This window comes from Sceloporus occidentalis, unplaced genomic scaffold (genome assembly GCF_023333645.1).
Source record: "Sceloporus occidentalis isolate IW3139 unplaced genomic scaffold, rSceOcc1.0.p SCAF_24, whole genome shotgun sequence".
In the NCBI taxonomy this organism is placed as follows: domain Eukaryota; kingdom Metazoa; phylum Chordata; class Lepidosauria; order Squamata; family Phrynosomatidae; genus Sceloporus; species Sceloporus occidentalis.
Window position 1 is genome coordinate 7,452,687 of NW_028317004.1, and position 18,510 is coordinate 7,471,196.

At 39.6% G+C, this 18,510-nt stretch overlaps 1 protein-coding gene across 8 annotated transcripts in view; it reads left to right on the forward strand.

Moving 5' to 3' along the window:
• The first annotated feature begins 573 nt into the window (after nucleotides 1–573).
• Nucleotides 574–18,510, forward strand: part of LOC149300573 (transducin-like enhancer protein 1) — a 33,630-nt gene continuing 15,693 nt past the window's right edge. For 4 of the 8 annotated variants that reach the window (XM_089485171.1, XM_089485173.1, XM_089485172.1 and 1 more), the window contains exons 1-6: nucleotides 574–597; nucleotides 2,180–2,280; nucleotides 4,063–4,126; nucleotides 4,227–4,271; nucleotides 13,534–13,596; nucleotides 13,978–14,052. In XM_089485171.1, the coding sequence (XP_089341297.1) occupies nucleotides 574–597; nucleotides 2,180–2,280; nucleotides 4,063–4,126; nucleotides 4,227–4,271; nucleotides 13,534–13,596; nucleotides 13,978–14,052 (372 nt within the window). Of the gene's footprint in view, nucleotides 602–1,411; nucleotides 1,423–2,179; nucleotides 2,281–4,062; nucleotides 4,127–4,226; nucleotides 4,272–13,533; nucleotides 13,597–13,977; nucleotides 14,083–18,510 lie in introns of all 8 variants that reach the window. The other 4 variants (XM_089485170.1, XM_089485168.1, XM_089485169.1 and 1 more) reach the window with 3 other exon arrangements.

Here is an 18,510-nt window from a genome sequence, read left to right on the forward strand (position 1 = left end):
ACCCTGCTCAGTTTGCCCCTCCCTCCCTTTCATCCTGTGTGATCAACTTCCACCCCAGCCGACCATGAGCCCCACGGGCTGTTGATCAAACCTACCCCCTCTCTACTTGCATAAGGAGGTTCGGTACCCTCATCTTCTGCATGTCCCTTGTGTTAACGTTTCGGATCTGCCTTCTGTGTGCATCGCAGCTTTCTGGATCAGAATCCCTCCCACCTGCCGCAACTTACCAGGAAAAAGCAAAAGTTTGCTGAAAAGTCAGCCTTTTACGGGGTGAAAGAAAAAGGAGTCGGTACAGTGCTATACGACCGGGGGGAGGAAGCCACAAACCCCCATGGTACTGTGAAGCAGCCTCTTGTTCTCAGTAGACAAAGGAAGCTGAAGAAGAAAGGAGGAGGCAGTGGCAGGATGCTGGGCGGCTCTGCGTAGTGTGTCTGGTTACTTATACCCCCCGCCGAGTGGGATATAAATCTATACATCCATACTGTAATACCCCCTCCTTCCCTGTCATTGGGGGGTCTCTGGAAGTCTTCGAGAATTGAGCTGCAAAGGGGCAAAGCGGCGGCTGGGAGAGCCATGTTCCCCCAGAGCAGACACCCGGTGAGTTACTGACTTCTGCATGCTAAGAACATTCATTTCATGTACATGTATGACGCCGCAGCCTCCTAGTACGTATTGCTAACAGACTGGCCTTGGGATGTATACAGAGACTGTATATGATCTCTATAGGCGCATCTGATAGATATGCGGGGGGGTCCTCTTTGTGCACAAGAGGCCCGGATGAGGGGTATGTGAGCCATTTTGCCCCAGCCAGTGGCTCACATAAATCTCATGCCCACATGTCTGCCATCTGTTATGTCTTCTAAAGTTGTGGAGAGGAGGGAACCCTTTAAAGTCTTAACACCTTTTGTTACTTGGCGTCTGGTTTCCCATCGACTAACGTGGGGCCTCCATGTGCTTTCTATGTGTTTAGTATGTTTTGTTAAGTAAACACGGATAACTTGTATTATTTGCATGTTTCCCCCTTAGCTGTCTTCAGTGTGTGCAATGACTAGGCCAGGACCACACGTGGGGAGTTCATAGCCCCATGTCTGCGTGCTGCCCCTAGGAAGCGCTTTCACACGGATACTAAAAGATGCCTGGCCTACTGCCTCCTTAAGAAATAAATCTTGAACTTTCTCATAAGGCACAGACTAATTGTCTAATCCCATAAGGCCCGGCACCATTACATACACTTTACGGCAATTACCAGTGGGCGCGCTTTATCCATCATTAGAAACCGCGCCAGGCCTCCGTTTGAGTGGTAACCTGTTACGCGAGGTCTAAAGCCGTGTCACAAGGCTTCCGGCCGCACGCAAGCCTCATTAGTTTCGCTTTTTGTAGTTTAACGTACAGTGTGGTATTTTACGTTTAGGTTAAATTCCAGTTAGTCACTTCCTTAATGGTTACCAGGGAAATGACATTTGTCGGCTACATATCATACCCTTTCAGTGGGATATATCCGTTATAAAAGCTTCAAAGATTGCTTTGTGGTGGATATATATATATATATATATATATATATATATATATATATATATATATATATATATATATATATATATATATATATATACTTAAGATTAATAATATATAATTACTAGATAATGTGATATATATATATATATATATATATATGTGTGTGTGTGTCACATGGTTAATTTATGATCCTTGCTACACATAATTACTTTTGCAGTTCCAGAAGTGAGACGTGTCACACAGCATTGATGTGATGTAATGTTTATTGGACTGCGAGGTCTATTTATAGCGTTACAAGTGAGATCTGCGGGGGTGTGTTTTTTTTTTTTTTTTTAAAGCAAGGGTTAGTTATTGTTCTTGGAAGGCCTCATTATGTGCCTGTGTCGGTGATGTTTAAGCTTACTTGAAGTGAAAACAATACATGTCACACCTGTTCCTGCCCCATAATTTAAAGAGAGCAGTCGTGTCCCCCCCCCCTTTTTTTATGGGACCTAATGTGTTAATCAGCAGCCCTGTTTTGCTTGGCTAGTCAAATGGAAACATATCTTAATTGGCTTCAATTAACCCAATGTGGGCATAAGTCTTCAGGGTATTATGTCTCTATTGCCTTATGTCGTTGATGCTGTATTGAGTTTTTTTATTTTATTTATTTTTGGTCCTTCAGACGCCGCATCAGGCCGCAGGCCAACAATTTAAATTTACCATCCCGGAGTCCTTGGACCGGATCAAAGAGGAATTTCAGTTTCTGCAAGCTCAGTATCACAGGTGAGTGTTGGTAAATAATTCCTTCATCTAGTTCTTGGGAAAGATGCCCCTTTTTATGGTGAAAGCTGAATGTAGGAAGCTTGAGCGTATTGGCTGCTACTTTGGTACATGGAGGAGCGGTGGACTTTTTTGGCATCTGAAGGCTATTCCCGTTCCGTTTACATATTCTTAGCCAAATAATTGCACATAATTACTCCTCTTGCGATTTGTTGGGGTATATGTACTTTAAGCTTTAATTTTCTCTAGGTTTGAAGTGCTCATAGATTAACGGTTTGGGTATATTAGATCTACCCTCTGCTTGGTCCTTGAGCATTACACAGCCTTCCTTTCCCTTTTATAACCAACTCTAATGTTAGATCAGGTTGAATATCTCTTTTTTTATGAAACCCTTTGATGGTTTATCAAAGTAGCATAAGTGTGGTTCTGCTTTCCTCTGTATTACTGTCTGACCCGAGCACTGAGCCAACATTGTTCGTTGCGCTCTTCTATTGTAAGTATTGTGTATTGTGGTGGTCTTTGTATATTGATTCCCAAGGACACCGGTAGTACTTTGCATAGATTATTCTGCGGCAGTACTTGTCAGTGCTGGACCTTTTATGACCGCAATGGTAATAAATAAGTCTAAAAGTTAAGGCCTCAGAGGTAACCTAGTGAGCGTCTCCTATATTAGTCTGATAGAAATGGTTTCTTTTTCCCCAAAGAAATATATATTCTGATTTCCGTAAAAATGCTCAGCCTGCCCACTGTTGCTGATTTACGGTCAATTTTTCCGGCTCTATGGGTTGGTTTAAATTGGCGGCTGTAATACTGCGTGTCTCCAGTGGGTGGTGTTGCCAGTCAGTTTAGTTGTCCACCCCTTTTTGTATGGTGTTTCAAGGATAGTTTGCCCCCATTCAAATGAACTATTTTTTTCCTTCTTCCCTTGTATTTGTTTTCAGCCTGCCTGAGAACTGTCAATATTTACTCTTCATTTTGTAACAAAATCTTGAGTTGAAAACACCAGATGAGTCAAAGCTGTTTGCCCACAGGAGCCTGCTTTGCAGTAATAAGACTTTGTTTAAATAGTAAATTAGTTACTGTTTGTGAAACCGCCTGACACAGATGCAGGCTGTAATTATTGAAGCCAATGTGGTGGCGTAAAGCATCAGTCATTAGGAAGGGTCATGGCTTCCCCTCTTGAAGTTCTAAGATTTGCTGTAAGGTCACCATATTCAGCTAAACATATAAACCATGCATTAAGTAGATCCCCACCTAGGTTTCCCAGCTGAAACTCTAGAAGTTTCACAAGCCCTGCTTAATATAGTAAAACTAAATAGGCTCACATGACTTGCATAATAGGCATTTGTCTTTAATGGTCTAAATAATTGTGCTCAATGTAAATACTCAGAGTAAACGGCTTATTAAACAGTAAAGGTGTATACAGACGTTGTCCCTCTGTGCATAAGTCTTTGTCATTTATATACTGTGATGGGTAAGAGCTTCACTTCTCCTCCCTTCCTCCAGGCCCCTCCCCTTCTGTCTACACCACATGTCAACAATGAGATTGTGTACTTATGCTGTCTTTCTGGTTTGGGCTCTTGTGTACCTTATCAGCGATAATGGGCATAAGAGACCTAATTTAAGAGCCCTTGTTTGCTTCGTCTACAAAGTACATCCTAGATTGCAGGTCTAACCTTCAGCTGAGACTTTTGTTGTCCTTCCTAATTGTGTGTTTAAGAGTTATCAAACAAGCAAAGCGATCGGCTCGTCACAAAGCGTCTCTTGGCTTTTGTTTTTTTTCAGCCTTAAATTGGAATGTGAAAAATTGGCAAGCGAAAAGACGGAGATGCAAAGGCACTATGTCATGGTACGTATGGTTATTGCCCGTGTCTGTCACGTTTTTGTTTTTGTTTTTGCCATGTGGGGTGTACACAGGTTAACCATAAACCTGTTTTTTTCTTTTGCAGTATTATGAGATGTCCTATGGGCTGAATATTGAAATGCACAAACAGGTATGTGTAATGCAACTTTGAAGATTCTTTCTTATTCAATAGTTCAGGCGTGATAAGTTTGCTCTGATTTTGGTATATGTTGGAGTTAAGCCACTAATAGAGAATGTAACTTGTTAAGGTGACTGCTGGCTAGATGTTGATCTTACGTTTTGTCTGCTATATCCTCTATGCTGGGTCATTTTGTAATTTTAAACATTGGTGCTTGCAAATCACATTTAAAGTTGGTCCTTCTTGGAAAGGTACCTTCAGAAATGTCTTATGCCAAGTACCAGATGAATTGTTTTCATGGAAACATAGAATTTGATGGCAGATAGGGACTGTTCCCGCTGTAAAGACTGATCCTAAATAAGTCCTTGGTCTTGTAGTAGATTCAGCCCGTGCATGTTTTAATTTCTTTACTATATTAGGCTTTACCACTTCTGCAGCGACACTGTTCCACATATGTACCAAAAACACTATAGTTCTTTATCTCTATTCTGGGTTTTGCTGTGTACTATGTAGGTACTATGGTTTTCCTCAACTTGAAGCGAGATTGTGGGCTTTGCACAATCCTATAAAATTCTCACTTACACTTGCTATAATGGTGAATAAAGTTCATTGAACTGGAAAGAGGCACTGAGGGCCTCATGAGAGGAGAACAGCTAAATGATTGTTCAACCCAAAGGACCCTCAATTGAGCATGCATTGTCTGCCAAAGAAAACATTAATGGCAGGGTGTAAGTATTCAGCAGATATGCTGACGCTCACTTTTTCATCAAGATGACGGAACAATAAGTCTTTAAGAAATCGATTGCCTCTTAAAAAAGATTATCATTAGATAAAGTTGCACAGTTGGACACATTTCAAAGTGCAACGATACACTTTTTGCTTGATGTATATCTGCTATTCCAGCTAAAATTCTTGTTTCGTTAAATTAAAGAGCATGGCTGACCGGCCAGGGCGCAGCGAAGAAATTGATTAGTTCAGGCTTCGGGACCGGGGTATAATCAAAGACCTTTAGCAAGCGATTGTGTGAGGAGCTGCATTTCTTTGGGGATTTTCTATGCTTATGTGTGGCTTTAGTACAGGCATTAACATTCACATCGGTGATTGCAAATGTTCTCATGAAAGGCACTTTGTGTTGCTGGAGATCACTAGGGTCACTTTTTTTTTTTCTTTTTTTTTTCCCCCCCTTCTTTCTTCGCCCTGTAGTGTTGTGCAATCAGTGACTCGTCTTGTATGCAACCCTTTTTTCGTTATAGAAATGTAACTATACTTATTTATTTTTTATATATATGCAAAATTGTGTGCTTTACGTGAAATACATCTTTTGCATAGTAGGCTTTTTTTTTTATTTTTGTATTCTGTTCAAATATAAATTTGTTCACTTTTTTTTTCTTTAAATACCCAACCAGAATATTACTCTGGTTTTAGCTATTAATAATTCGAAGAAAGCATTTTGATGCTGGTAATCATATTTCTTAATAAAAACTGGTGACGTTTGACCCCGGGGTGCAGGCAGGCTCAAATTGATGCTTTTTGCTGACTGATCACCAGCATGGCCTAAGTGCTCATTATGTTGTAGAAAGGGCCTTTGGAGCTCTCATTATGTTTGACAGGAATTCTCTCTGGGGGAAAACTGGGCATTAGCTCGACTCTTGACAGGCTGAAATTATTTGTGCTTTATGGCTTATAACCAAATAGCGGCAAGGCATCATCTGGGGACACAAAAAATGTCATTTCTGACAACGTCTTTGTTACCGGAAGATAGGCGGAGGGGGCAGGGGTGATTTCCGTACAGGCAACGTTAATAATTTTAGGGCCTGTCTGTTATATGGGTGTTCTGAGAACATTTTCCACCCTTTTTTTTTTTTTTTTTTTTTTTTTTTTTTCCCCCTCATTTAAAATGTTTTACACGCTGGAAATGGGGTGAAAAAAAACATGTTTTCACTTTACAACCGTGGGTTTTTCCTTTCACCTCTAGACTTCGGATTTCTTTTAACTACTCTTTGAAATGTCTGTAGGAGAAAGTCTTGTATAGTAGCTGTAAACCACCAGCCCACCTCATTGTTGAGACATTTTTGGTCTCGAAGTATACTGTATGTATGTAAATATATTTCACGCTAAACTTGAGCTTAGATCATGCTCTTGTTTCCGTTATACTTTAAGTACAGATCTCTACATTTCAGAAAGGTCTTCGTTTTCCTCAAACTTTCATTTTGCATCAAACTGGTTTATTTTGATAGCCAAGCAAGTGGAGCTAATAACATAGAATGTATTTATCTTTCTTTTGGAGCGTTTAGGTGGTGGGAAAGCGTGGTCGTACATAGTTGGCATATTTGTATGTCATTGCAGTTGTTCAATCAGAGGCTTTTTTTTTTTTGTTTAACATAGGAATTGTATTTGATGAACATGAAATTCAAACACTATAAACTACGTTGTGTGGTTGTTCCTCCCCAGTATAACACGGGCATTCACAGCGTAGGACTATATAGATTTAAGGCTACGAGGCAACGTATTCTTTATCCCTTGATGTTGAGTAGCCTTTTGGTGCAGTTGAGGGTGACGGGCTGTTGCTAGAGGGGAAAAGATTAAGATAAAGTCAGTTCAAAAGGCAGATAGCCAGCGTATTGACAAGCACCGGTGTGATAGGGGAAAATGCATTAGGCAGGCCGCCATTGAGTTTTTCAGTAAATAGATTAAATAACAGGAATGGGTTGCCAATACTGCTTGTTTAGCAGTTTGCAAGGGCATTGCCTGTATGGATTTTTGAATTAGAACAGAGGGAATGTTCTTCTATTTCACAGGAAAATTAACAAAACAGCTCTTGTTTGTGACTGCTGGACTCCTTTTTAAAGAAACCACTCACTTTAAACTGCTAACCTGAGATTTTAGTTTTCATTGATCCAGTATCTTCTAAAGGAAACATTGGAATTCATTTAGTAAAGCAGACAATTCTTGGGCTTAGATATTTAAATCACATAATAGTAAATATAACATAGGAAGAACATTATTGAAAGTTGTGCAGCCAATGGAGTTGTTTTTTTTTCTTCTTAATGCTACCAAATTTTTTATATTTTGTGATTCGATTAGTAAAATTGGTTTGTTTCCCTCGTACAGACCACCCTTGAGTACATGACATGACAGTAATGTTTAGAAGATTTCTAGGCCCATTAATTCATTAGATGAAACCGATGCCCAACAAAGTTTTTCATTGATAACTTCGCCACTTCAGCCTGGATTTGTTCCAAACCATTAGTATTCTGCACATTGCTATTCTCTGTAGAAGTTTGTCTTTAGTTACCCTCAAGTCTTAGAAGCTTTTTTTTTTTTGGTGGGTTTTTATTTGCTCTCATTGTCCAAACAACATGTCGCCATAGGTGGGATTTGGGAGATAAAACATGTGAGAAGAATTCTAGGAATACATTGGGAATTATTCCTGGATGAAATAATCATTGCGTGTCTGTTCAATTGAACATGTGTGGAAAAATAAGCACTTGAAGGAAAGTACTGCAAGATGACCCTGTTCTTTGACTTAGGGAAACTGTAAGTCTGTATTATGGAATAACTAAATTACCTTTAAAATGGTGATGATTCTCCCTATTACATAAAATGTCCATTCTATCTTTTACAATTTGATGTAAAAAAAGTTGTTAAATGGATTGACAGCTTGATTTATTAAGCAGACACCGATGATCTTATCGTAGTGAAGAATGACTTTTGCAAATGTATGGGAAAGGTGCTTTATAATTGTCCCAACAATAGATCTAGTTTCTCTTAGACCAAAGCCTTGTCGCTGGAAACATTTTACAAGTAGTGGTGGGATCATTTGTGACGTTCCCGTGAACTATACATTATGCAGGTCTAGCTCATTCCTTCTTCAGGGAATAGTTTGCAATTTGTTCCATACTTCACATGTCCTATTTAAAAGGCATGTTGGGCTCTATTGTTCATATCTGTCTACAGACAGGTCCTTCAGATAGGCACTTTGTCTTGACATGTAGGCTAAAAGGTTTACAGTATAAATATGTGAAGCTGTCAACGCTCCAAACCGGTGCAAAGTTATCGCTAATTATCCAGCTGATGACATTGAGTACAGGTTTGGCTATCTGGATACCTTTTTGTTGACCAATACTCCATAAAGCCATCTTAAAACATGACCAACCGCTGAGATTTATTTTTTCCACGCGGTTTTTAGAGCTCCCTTTGCCAGCACAGTTGTATACATTTAACCTTTAATATTATTCTGCTATAGATGTAACCCATATATTTGCCTGCAGGGATACTGAAATAAATCCTGTAGACATGTGGCAGAAGGGGAAATCGCATATATGTTATAAATAAAACTTTGGATTTACTAACATAATACATGACGGCCACCAACTTGACCTCGTTTACCCCACATTAAGTGCTAGAATGTGCAGTTTACTGTGCAGGGCTGTTTCCGGTTAAATACTGGCTAAATCACGTCTTCTGTGTTAATAGCATTTATAAAGCACCACCGTATCCCGAAACACTGCACAGCTAAATGAGATTTGTAGTACAGTGAAATAAAATGTAATAGACTGTTCGAGTTCTCTTGTCTGTGTACTTTTGATGTTTCACAGGCTCAGCAGACACTCAAGGGTTATCAACTTTCAAACCATAGTTGAAAGTTCTGACATGCTAAAGATGTACAAGCCCAAAAGCTCTTAAGACCCTGACAAGAGCATTATACCTGCCAATTGGCTTTGTGTCAGCACCATTTACAGCGGCGAGTGAACCCGACAGCTATTTACGGTCTCTGCTCAATAAGCGTCTGCAAGCTGTTTCAATGTGTGTTTGAGAAACTTTGGAATTAAAATGATAAAACGTTGAGCCAATTAACTTTTCTAAGTTGGTTATGATCCAAGTGCTGAATTTCTTAACGTTTCCTTTTCTCGTTCTTGCCATGAACTTAGTTTTCCCAAAGTAAATGACATTTCTCAAGTGTTTGCTTGAGCTTGGAGTAGCCTAAAATAACGGGGAAAAAATAATGTATTTTTTTTTCTTACATGAAAATGATACGCCGGTATGTTCCGCAATATTTAATTAAAAGGGACCAGTACATGAATCTAGCCAGAGTCATTTCAGGTTTCAGTAGATGTGGACACCTTTCCTTTCTTGGTGAGCATGAAGGACATATTTGTTCATTGGGACTATTGGGTTGAGTGGTTTAGATGGGTATTAGTTTTCAAGACACTATCTCCAAATGCCGCAAGGTTTTCATGCATTAAACCGAAGTTTAAAATATTTGTAACATGGACCGGTTTTAAATCCTCCAGACCTCTTGCAGGAAGTATTGAGCACATAGATTCCACTATATTCCAGCCAAAATCTATCAGAGTTCACAAAAGGAGAAACAAATGGTATGTAGAGAAGGCTTAATTTAAGAAGATAACGGGTTCCTAATCCCAAACGCTCTTTGAAAGCCATCCTCTGCAGTTTGTCATATCCTGGTTAATATGGCACTAAAGAGGAGATGAATGTGCCTACTTTTCTAAGCCTTTTACTCGGGAGGCCTGTAAATTTGATTGGCTGCTACAATTCTAGCAGAATCATTCGATTTGAGAGCAATAGAGAGATAAGATATCCAATTACCCAAATGATTTGCAGGGTTAGCCAACGTTGTCATGGAGACACGGTTTGGAACAAATTTAATTTTGAGCAATAAAATAATTCTAAAGCTCATCTGGGAGCAGAGAAATTTGGCAGTGGCATATACCTGAATTGATTCTTCGCTTGACACGCTGTCTGACATTGATATACTGCAGAGACCTTGGTTTCTAAATCAATCACCTTTTATTTTTAATGCATTGTTCTTCTCCAGTTTGCTCTTGCGTCTTTATTTCAAGATGATATCCTATTTTGTATTCCGGATTTCAGTTTTAAAAACTTGCCGTGTATTTTTTTTTTTTTGTTTGTTTGTTTTGTTCAATTAAGGTTAAGCAATTGGTAATAGGAAGCCTTAGTGTAAGTGCTGTAAATATGAAAACAGCCTGTCACTTTGCCTTAATTAGCTCTGTCTCCGTATATTTCCCACTACCTCGGATGCATGTAATGTGTGTGTATTTAGCTCTATGGAAATATTGTGTTAATTGATGGGAAGCCTTTTGAATATTTATTATTGTGGTTACTCTCTTTAACCAATCAATTAATGGATTCCTGGTTTACATAATGAGTGCCAGACATTTAAGATGAGCACTGTGGATTTTAAAAGCAGGATTGCTCAATATTCTGACCGGCATCCCCCTTTCTTCTTTTTTTAAGCCCCCTCCCCCTCCCCATATGTCTGCTGTTAGACAGATGGAGATGTAGAAGTATTGTTAAACACTCATCTACACACACCAGACAAGCCAGAAGGCTTGCTTTTCCCTCAGATATCTCATGGTGCTTTCACAACCACAAGGGATTCTGGGTAGGCACATGCAAACAAGGTTAACAATTATCACATGGAGATGAAAATTGCTCTAAGGTCAATAAGCCATTTGCAGCATTCTCACTGTCTTCGATTTAGTGTTTTTTGTTTTTTGTTCTGGGGTTTTTTTTTTTTCTCCCCCACATCCGCCACACAGATTATCTCAAATGATTCAGTAATGACGAAAAGTGCAACATTGACCTTTTTATTCCTTTGTGGTTTCCAATGTAATAGTATAGATGGCAGAAAGTCCATTTTTTTTTTCTAGGAAATTTGCATTATTGAGCTGTCTATTAAAGGAACAAAACATGCACATGGGAGTCTAATACATGTGGATTTTACTATTGTGTAACTTGCATATAACGCACATATAATATAAATATAAATCAAAGTCCTTTCATGCGGTTCATATGTTCAGCAGGCAGTTGCAGGACATTATTGGTAACATATATACAGAGAACTGTTCCTCTCCATGCTCCCATATGTTCAGCATTCCAAGGACTGGAGAGGTACTTGACCGTTACTCCTGAATAGCAAGAAAGTAAAACTACCCCGACAGTAACTTATTACTAGTGTCAGATTAAAAATGTTTTGAACAATGATGCTGTATTTTCAAAACAAGCTTTGAACAATATTTTCAGACAGCTGTATATTGGTTGTTTTACGTGTTCTAGCTCTGGTATATTATCCCGGTCTATTAGACAAGCACCATGACTTGTTGTCATACTGCCTTATGGTAAACAATAAAATAGCCCTGTTTTAATCACACAGCCTGACACTCTGAGAGGATTTCATTATACAAGCAGGACCTCATTAGCACTGCCATAAAGAATCGGCTGAATGTGGTGTTTGAGAAGGGGAAGTCATCTAGAATATCACAACTGACAACAATGGCAACCACCAGGTCTGCAGATAAAGGGAGGTTATAAACCATCAGAGAAGAAAACCTAGGTTTTTGAGGCCCTAACCTACATAACTCGGAGAAGAAAATACTTCCTCTAAAACTAAGCTTTTCCATTTTAGGGATTAGTTACAAGAAAGTATGTTTTTCAGGGAGAGCCCTGAGACTTCTGTCACAGCTATTCTTTCTGTTGTGTGCAGTCCTGGTGATCTTCCATGAGCCAGGTAGGCCATTGAACGGGTAGTGATCTGGCCATTGGGCGAACTGAGTGTCAGTGGGCACTCGGTGACTGACCACAGGTCTCAGGGGTCCTTACAGCAGGTGATCTCATGTGTGTTATCGGCCACAAGCCTTAAATCTTGGAAGTGAGCGACCTTAAATCTCTCAGTAGCGTGAACTGCTGGATGTCAAAAACTCTTGCGTTGTTGTTGTAGTCCAAATGCCTTGTTGACATAAATTCAAATTTGCACACACAAGCTGTCAAACATTTGAGCCATTGTTTGTCAAGAACATCAGCCAAAAACGCCCATACAGACTTGCTTCCTGCTCTGTGCTTGGCTTTACAGAATGCACCAATGTTTGTTCCTGTTAATTTTAATGATGCTTCACATAGGATGGCAGCTCTTGAGTGGAGGGCACTGCACAAGCTTGTCATTTGCAAATAAACCCAGACCGTCTTTCAAGTAGCGAGAACCAATGACTGCAGATGCTTTGCCGCCCTTTCATAGGCTCAGTACTTGAGCCTGCTATTAAAAATGAACGCACTCGAGAGACTCGGCATTAAGAACATAAACAATTAAGGGCTCTTGAGATGCTTTGAGAGCTGCCATACAGATACGAGAGGCTTTTCCTGAGATGGTACGCTGTAGTTTGTATTGCCAAAAAAAAAAAAAAAAAATCCCGGACAATTATTGCTATGCTATCCGGCCATGACTGTTGCGATCATGGTTTTTTGTTTTGGATATGGCTGCCTTATATTCCATGATTGGACTACATCTGTACATTGTTATTCCATGTATGTTGTGGCATTCAGAACCTGAAGGGAAATCTGCCTCCTATGATTAGCTAATTTTTTTTTCTCCTTCCTTGGTTTCAAAACCTGAAAAGTCAGGGCAGCCAGTTAATAACGGCTTATATTAATATGCATAATTGTAATTTATTGATCTGCCAAACTCCATTTATCCTAATCCTTATGTGCAGATACATGATAAAACTTTTTTCCCTCTTAAGTTGCAAATAGACCCCCCCTGGGAATGTTCCAGCTTCTCATTTAAACAGGCAGTAGAATCCCAATGCAATTTTCCTTAAGAGGTCATGGGAAATGGAGAATTAATTTGCTGAAAATGTCCTCCTCATGTGCCAAGTGAAGACAGATGAGCTGTAAAAGTCACGTGATCTTAAAAGCTTAACTATAAATACAAATCACACATCTTGGTTGAAGGTGGATGCCATTGGTCACAACATATAGTTGGAAGCAGTTTGTGGACATGTCATGTTATATGGCTAAGATGATGATCGCTGTCTGTAGCTGATTGGCTGAGGTTAGAACCTGGATTACATAAATAAAATGACATATCTGGTTACTATATATGTGACTTATGGTAATTGGTTATTAAATTTAATTTACACTAACTGTATAAACTGTCTTAAACCAACCAAAGAAACCTGGTTGCTGCATGTGGTCCACCTTGTGTTGGCTTGGAGTGAGGTTAGCCCCTGGAACATGTGATTGTGAATGAGAAACACAAATAAATCGTTTTGTCCTATTCTAGATTACTTTGTGTACCATTTAACTTTTGTAACAAACGAGTTTGTTTCTGCTGGGAATAAAGACATTTATTCATTCATTGTGTGAACACTGTATATTTTTCCTTAATTTAGTTTTTTTTTTTAATGTTTTTGTATGCTAACATCTATCGTTTTTTTTTTTTTTTTTTTTATTGCAGACAGAAATTGCCAAGAGATTGAACACAATTTGTGCACAAGTCATTCCATTTCTTTCTCAGGAAGTAAGTAAAATGCAAGGCTTCTAAAGTGGAATTACAACTCTTCTCTATAAATGAGTTGACTTTACAATGTTAACTTTATCTGAGGAACATCTGTTCCAGCTATCTCATCCACTGCAGATACATACTCATGGACACTTACTGGATAATGTGGGGGAGGGGGAGATTCTCGAGTTCCTGTAGTTTATTTTATCATGGAGGAATTACTATACCCATCATGCATATGTGTTCACTCTATTTGAACAGTTTATGCTTCCAGTGAAAGTTAATTATTTAGCTACTCTTAATGTTTTTCACATCCAGTTTTATTTATCACCATGTCTTGGTGGGTTTTTTTTTTTATTATTCTCTTGTAAAATGGTCCTTTTTATGTTTTCTTTGCAGCATCAACAACAGGTGGCTCAGGCCGTAGAGCGTGCCAAGCAGGTGACAATGGCAGAGCTGAATGCCATCATCGGGGTACGTGGCCTTCCAGGTCTACCTCCTACAGTGTGTATAACCACCTTTCTTTACTTATTTGTTTTGTTGTAAATGTATGCATTGTTTTGTGCCCAGTAATCATTGCTCCCCTCCCTCATGTTTATGCTTTGGATTACCACGAGATAATCCTTTGGCTTGGAACATGATCTCATTAACACATCTGCTTTTCAAGTGCTGATTAATTTGTGTGTGTGTGTGTGTGTATATATGTACACACACATGTATATATAATGTATAGCTGTGTGTGTACATCTAGTTTATTCTTTAGGATTTAATATAAATATCGCTCTCCAAAAATCACCTGTTATGGAAATGGAGACTCATAAGGTTTGTGTGTGACAAATATCAACACAATATGAAATCTATAGCTTAACTCTGACATTATTCATTTAAACGCACAAGATAAAGCTGTACAATGTTCTGATTTATTTATTTTAATGGATTGGGGTAGCAGTGGCCTAAAGATCCCACAATGCCCTGCTAGCAGTTAAAACAACATTTCTTTTAGGATGACCGATGAGCATCCTGGGAGTAGCAGTTCAACAGATGGCTGACGTGACCTTCTGGGCAACAGTAGCTGTTAATGTTATTTGATGACCATTGCTGTTGCCTGCCCCTCTGTATTAAATGGTGGCAGTTCAAAGTTCAAGAAGTGGACATTTCTTATAATCCGATTTGTATTGAGCTTGTATTGAACTCTGTATGTTGCTTCATACCATGGACTGAACCGTTTGTTATAAAAGCTCACTTTTTTGGAATTTGATGAATTTTTTGTATTTCATTAAGGGCTTGTGATTTTGTTGTTTTTTTTAATTAACATTTTGACACAGGAGCTTGCCTCTGCACTTTAATAGAACATATACAGCCTAATGTTTAGGGGTTTTGGCATGTTTCGTCTTTGTGATAAATGATGTTGATTGGTTAATGGTGCCTCCTACTGGCTGTCAATCACAAGCGATTTGTTCCGCTCGAACGATTGCACTGAGCCATGCATTCCTCCCTCTGTGTGAATTCAATTATTCCCGCCACATAAAGTCTACAGTGTTTCTGCGGTCTTTCTGCCCTTCCAGCGCGAGCTAAAGAAGTAGCCGAAACAAGGAGCTGTCCTTTCTGATTTTATTCATGTGAGCGGCTTGAGCTGATTCAAATTACTCATTTATCAATTTATGTTAATTGCTTGTGAGAAGATGCCCTGCTGGTCTTTATGACTCCCTCAGACACTTTGTAATGATAATTAGACATGCTGCTGTATGGATTAACAGTGCCATAGTCAAATGACGTCTGCAGACAATGGGACCAGTTAATCCATCTGTGTTTAAAATTACATCCCAACTGGAGATGGAGAAGAGAGAAAAAACACACATAAGAGTGCAGGAGGATTAGTGCTTATGAAAGAATGAGTCTCAGCTTGAAAACGCTCCTTTCATCAGTTTCTCAATTGCAGATCTGCAGTTGGTTTGCCTGTGGTAAGCCATTGGCAGTCAATTAGGTGAAATAAACTGGGACGGTGACCTTCATTTCCTTTTTAATAGCTTTTATTTTTTTTTTATTTTTTTTTCTCCCCCGAAATGGGGAGCTTCAGTGGATTTTCAGCTTACGGTTTATCCGGTCTGCTTTATTACACTTGACAGCTTAGCCTTGCATAAACATCCACTCCCACCCCTCCTCCCCAGCCTTTTTTCACTCCTGGATCCCGCCACCCTTTAAAATCTTATCCCCCCCATCCTAAAAAAAAAACAAAAAAAAAAAACCCCTCAGTTACGACCTTGGTGGTATCCTCATTTTATGTATGAACCGCTCTTGTACCAGGATTAAAACCAGTATGTACTTAATCCTTTACTAGCGCAATAAACACAACGGTCATACGTTTCCACGCCGGACACAAACTTTCCACAGTACGTCCGGTATTTGAACCCTCGTTCTTGTGTATTAATACACGTCGGGGGCAGTGTTATGGTCCGCGGTTATGCAGAAGCTTGCCTGCTCCTGGCATATGCTTGGTGGATCCTGGAAAAGCAGAGGAGCAGAAAATTGGGTTGACAATTCAGTGGCCCCCTTTGCTCCTCTTCATTGAACATGCAGTGTGTCAACCTGTCTCCCCGAGGGGGGAGGGGGGCTTCAGCAGCCTGTCTGTTAGTACAAGCAGCAGCTGCATTGGAAGTATGCGCAGCTTAGTTTGATAGCAGCTGTCAGTATTGTTGAGCAGGCAGACTTAGTAGACAGAACAATGGAGGGGGGCCGTGCTCCTAAGGAGCAGCGTCTTTCACACCGAGAAAAGAAATAGTAATTTAACGGTTTAGACAGCTATTATGAGTGTGAAAGATCATGAGTTTTCTAATGCAAATAAGCCAGACTTAAGTCCTCCATCCCGTGTGTGGTTTGAGTTTCCCAGGAACTCCAAATTTTTGTGTTTGGTGGCAGCCTAAATATTTTCGCAAAGGCTTAAACAAACGAGCCAGCCAAGCAAATATTTAATTTCAGTTTCCCGACGGCTCTGTTGCACAAGTGGGCACATTTCGATGCATGTGCCTTCATGGGTATTCCCTGCGCAAGCAGGAGCGTATTGCAGTACGGCATCTTCAGACATTACCCCAGCAGTGTGTAGTGAGGAAACCAGGGCAGACATCCAACTGTTTGAACATCTCCCCTTGTCAGAGGATTGTTGAGTCGTAGCCATTGTAGTTAAATAGCGGGTTGCTAAATACCCCTAGCCAGCGCTGGCGCTTACAGTAGGGGAGCAGTTGCCCTTAAGACGCTGCTCTTGCCTGACTGGCAGCCTAACCTGTTATCTGAAGATCCCTTTCAGAACCTTTTTAACTCGGCGTGCTTCTTGGCGCCGATTCCGCATGCCGTCTTCTATTCTTTCATAATGTTTTATGATGGTTTAGCATTCTGTCAAAGGTCTGTGCGTTTGCTGTGAGCCAGCATCCGCGGATTGAGTTGTCTGCCTCCTAACGGGCTCGCTTTGCATGAAGTGATTGGCTAAAGGATTAGCGAGATGCTGGTTTATTTCGCTCCTTGGCTGTGGTTGCCAGCTAGATCTCGGATTGTAGTGTGTGAGGCTTAAGAGGATGAGGTTAACCTCTTGAGGGTTTATTTGTGCGCGTATCTAGTTAATCCCTTGCAAGCCTATAAATAACTAGGGCTGTATATAGTGTCATCAAATAAAAATTCTAAAAACATTGGATGACTTCATACAATTTGCAATCCCCCCCTCCCCCGCACACACTATTATTGGTATGAATTTTTCACGACAACAGAGCCTCCTTCAAGGAGTTTTTCTTATTGAGGTTCCTGAAAGCCATGTCTAATCCCGGTGCAGTGGGCACAAATCCCCCTTTATCGGTTATAGGGATTTTTTTTTTCCTCCCTGCAGAATGTGATGGATTAACAGTCTTTGAGCAGATAATGTATATTCTAAAGCTGTATTTACTGTAGCGAACTCTAAAATAGGATGTGCTTGCATTGTGGGGTTTTTTCCAGGAATGCAAGATTGAATTTTATGCTGCAGATTTTGTTGCGTACGTTCTCGATATTCTCTTGTATTTAGATGTCATGCTGCTGCCCTCACAGAATGATTTTGGGCACCAATACTATAATTTCCAGCGATCGAGTATCCGTTTTCTCATCTTCGAGGCGTTAATGTGTTTGATGAAGCGTGCGCTCTTTGTTGTTGGTAGAATGTTATATTCTAATTTATAGGCATACGTGTAAACTGAATTTTTTTTTTTTTTAAATGTTATTGCAAATAAAGACCCCTTCCTAGAATCTCGTTGCACTGAGTGAAAGGCTGTTTCTTAAGGCAGTAGGAATAATGGAAAACGTATCATTTTATTAAGGGTGTTTTTTTTGGTTTTACACCGAACATAATTGCAAATGTTTTAAGACTGTGAATGAAGCAACCTCTTGCCCTTATAATGGCAATAGCAGTCTAATATAAGAGGGAGAAGTTCCCTCTGTAGCTAAAGTTAACTTTTTACTTTTAACAGCGGAGTTTATGCGCTGTAGGGAGAGATAGTAGGATGGTTGTGGTTTTCATGCTCTTTCCCCATGCATTATGAAAGACTGATACTGGCAAGTTTCTCCAACTGGAAGGACTTAGCTGTCTCTATGTGTTTTTTTGATTGAAATCTCATTGATTTAGTTGTATATTATACAGGACCAGCCAAGCTTTTCCTGCAGCAGAAGCTTATGAGCTGGAACTGTATAATGTATTGTAAAGTCAAGGAGCTAAAACACAACCGTCCTGCAATTTATTTTGTCTTTTGTAACATGCACACAAATCAGCATCTAAATTTACTGAACAGTTCAATAGCATTCATATAGTCTAGTTATTGTGTATTGTGTAAACAGAATTTCAAATGTCTTAACATCCTATCCTCCGATGTTATCAGTGTGTGTGTATATATATATATATATATATATATATATGTATGT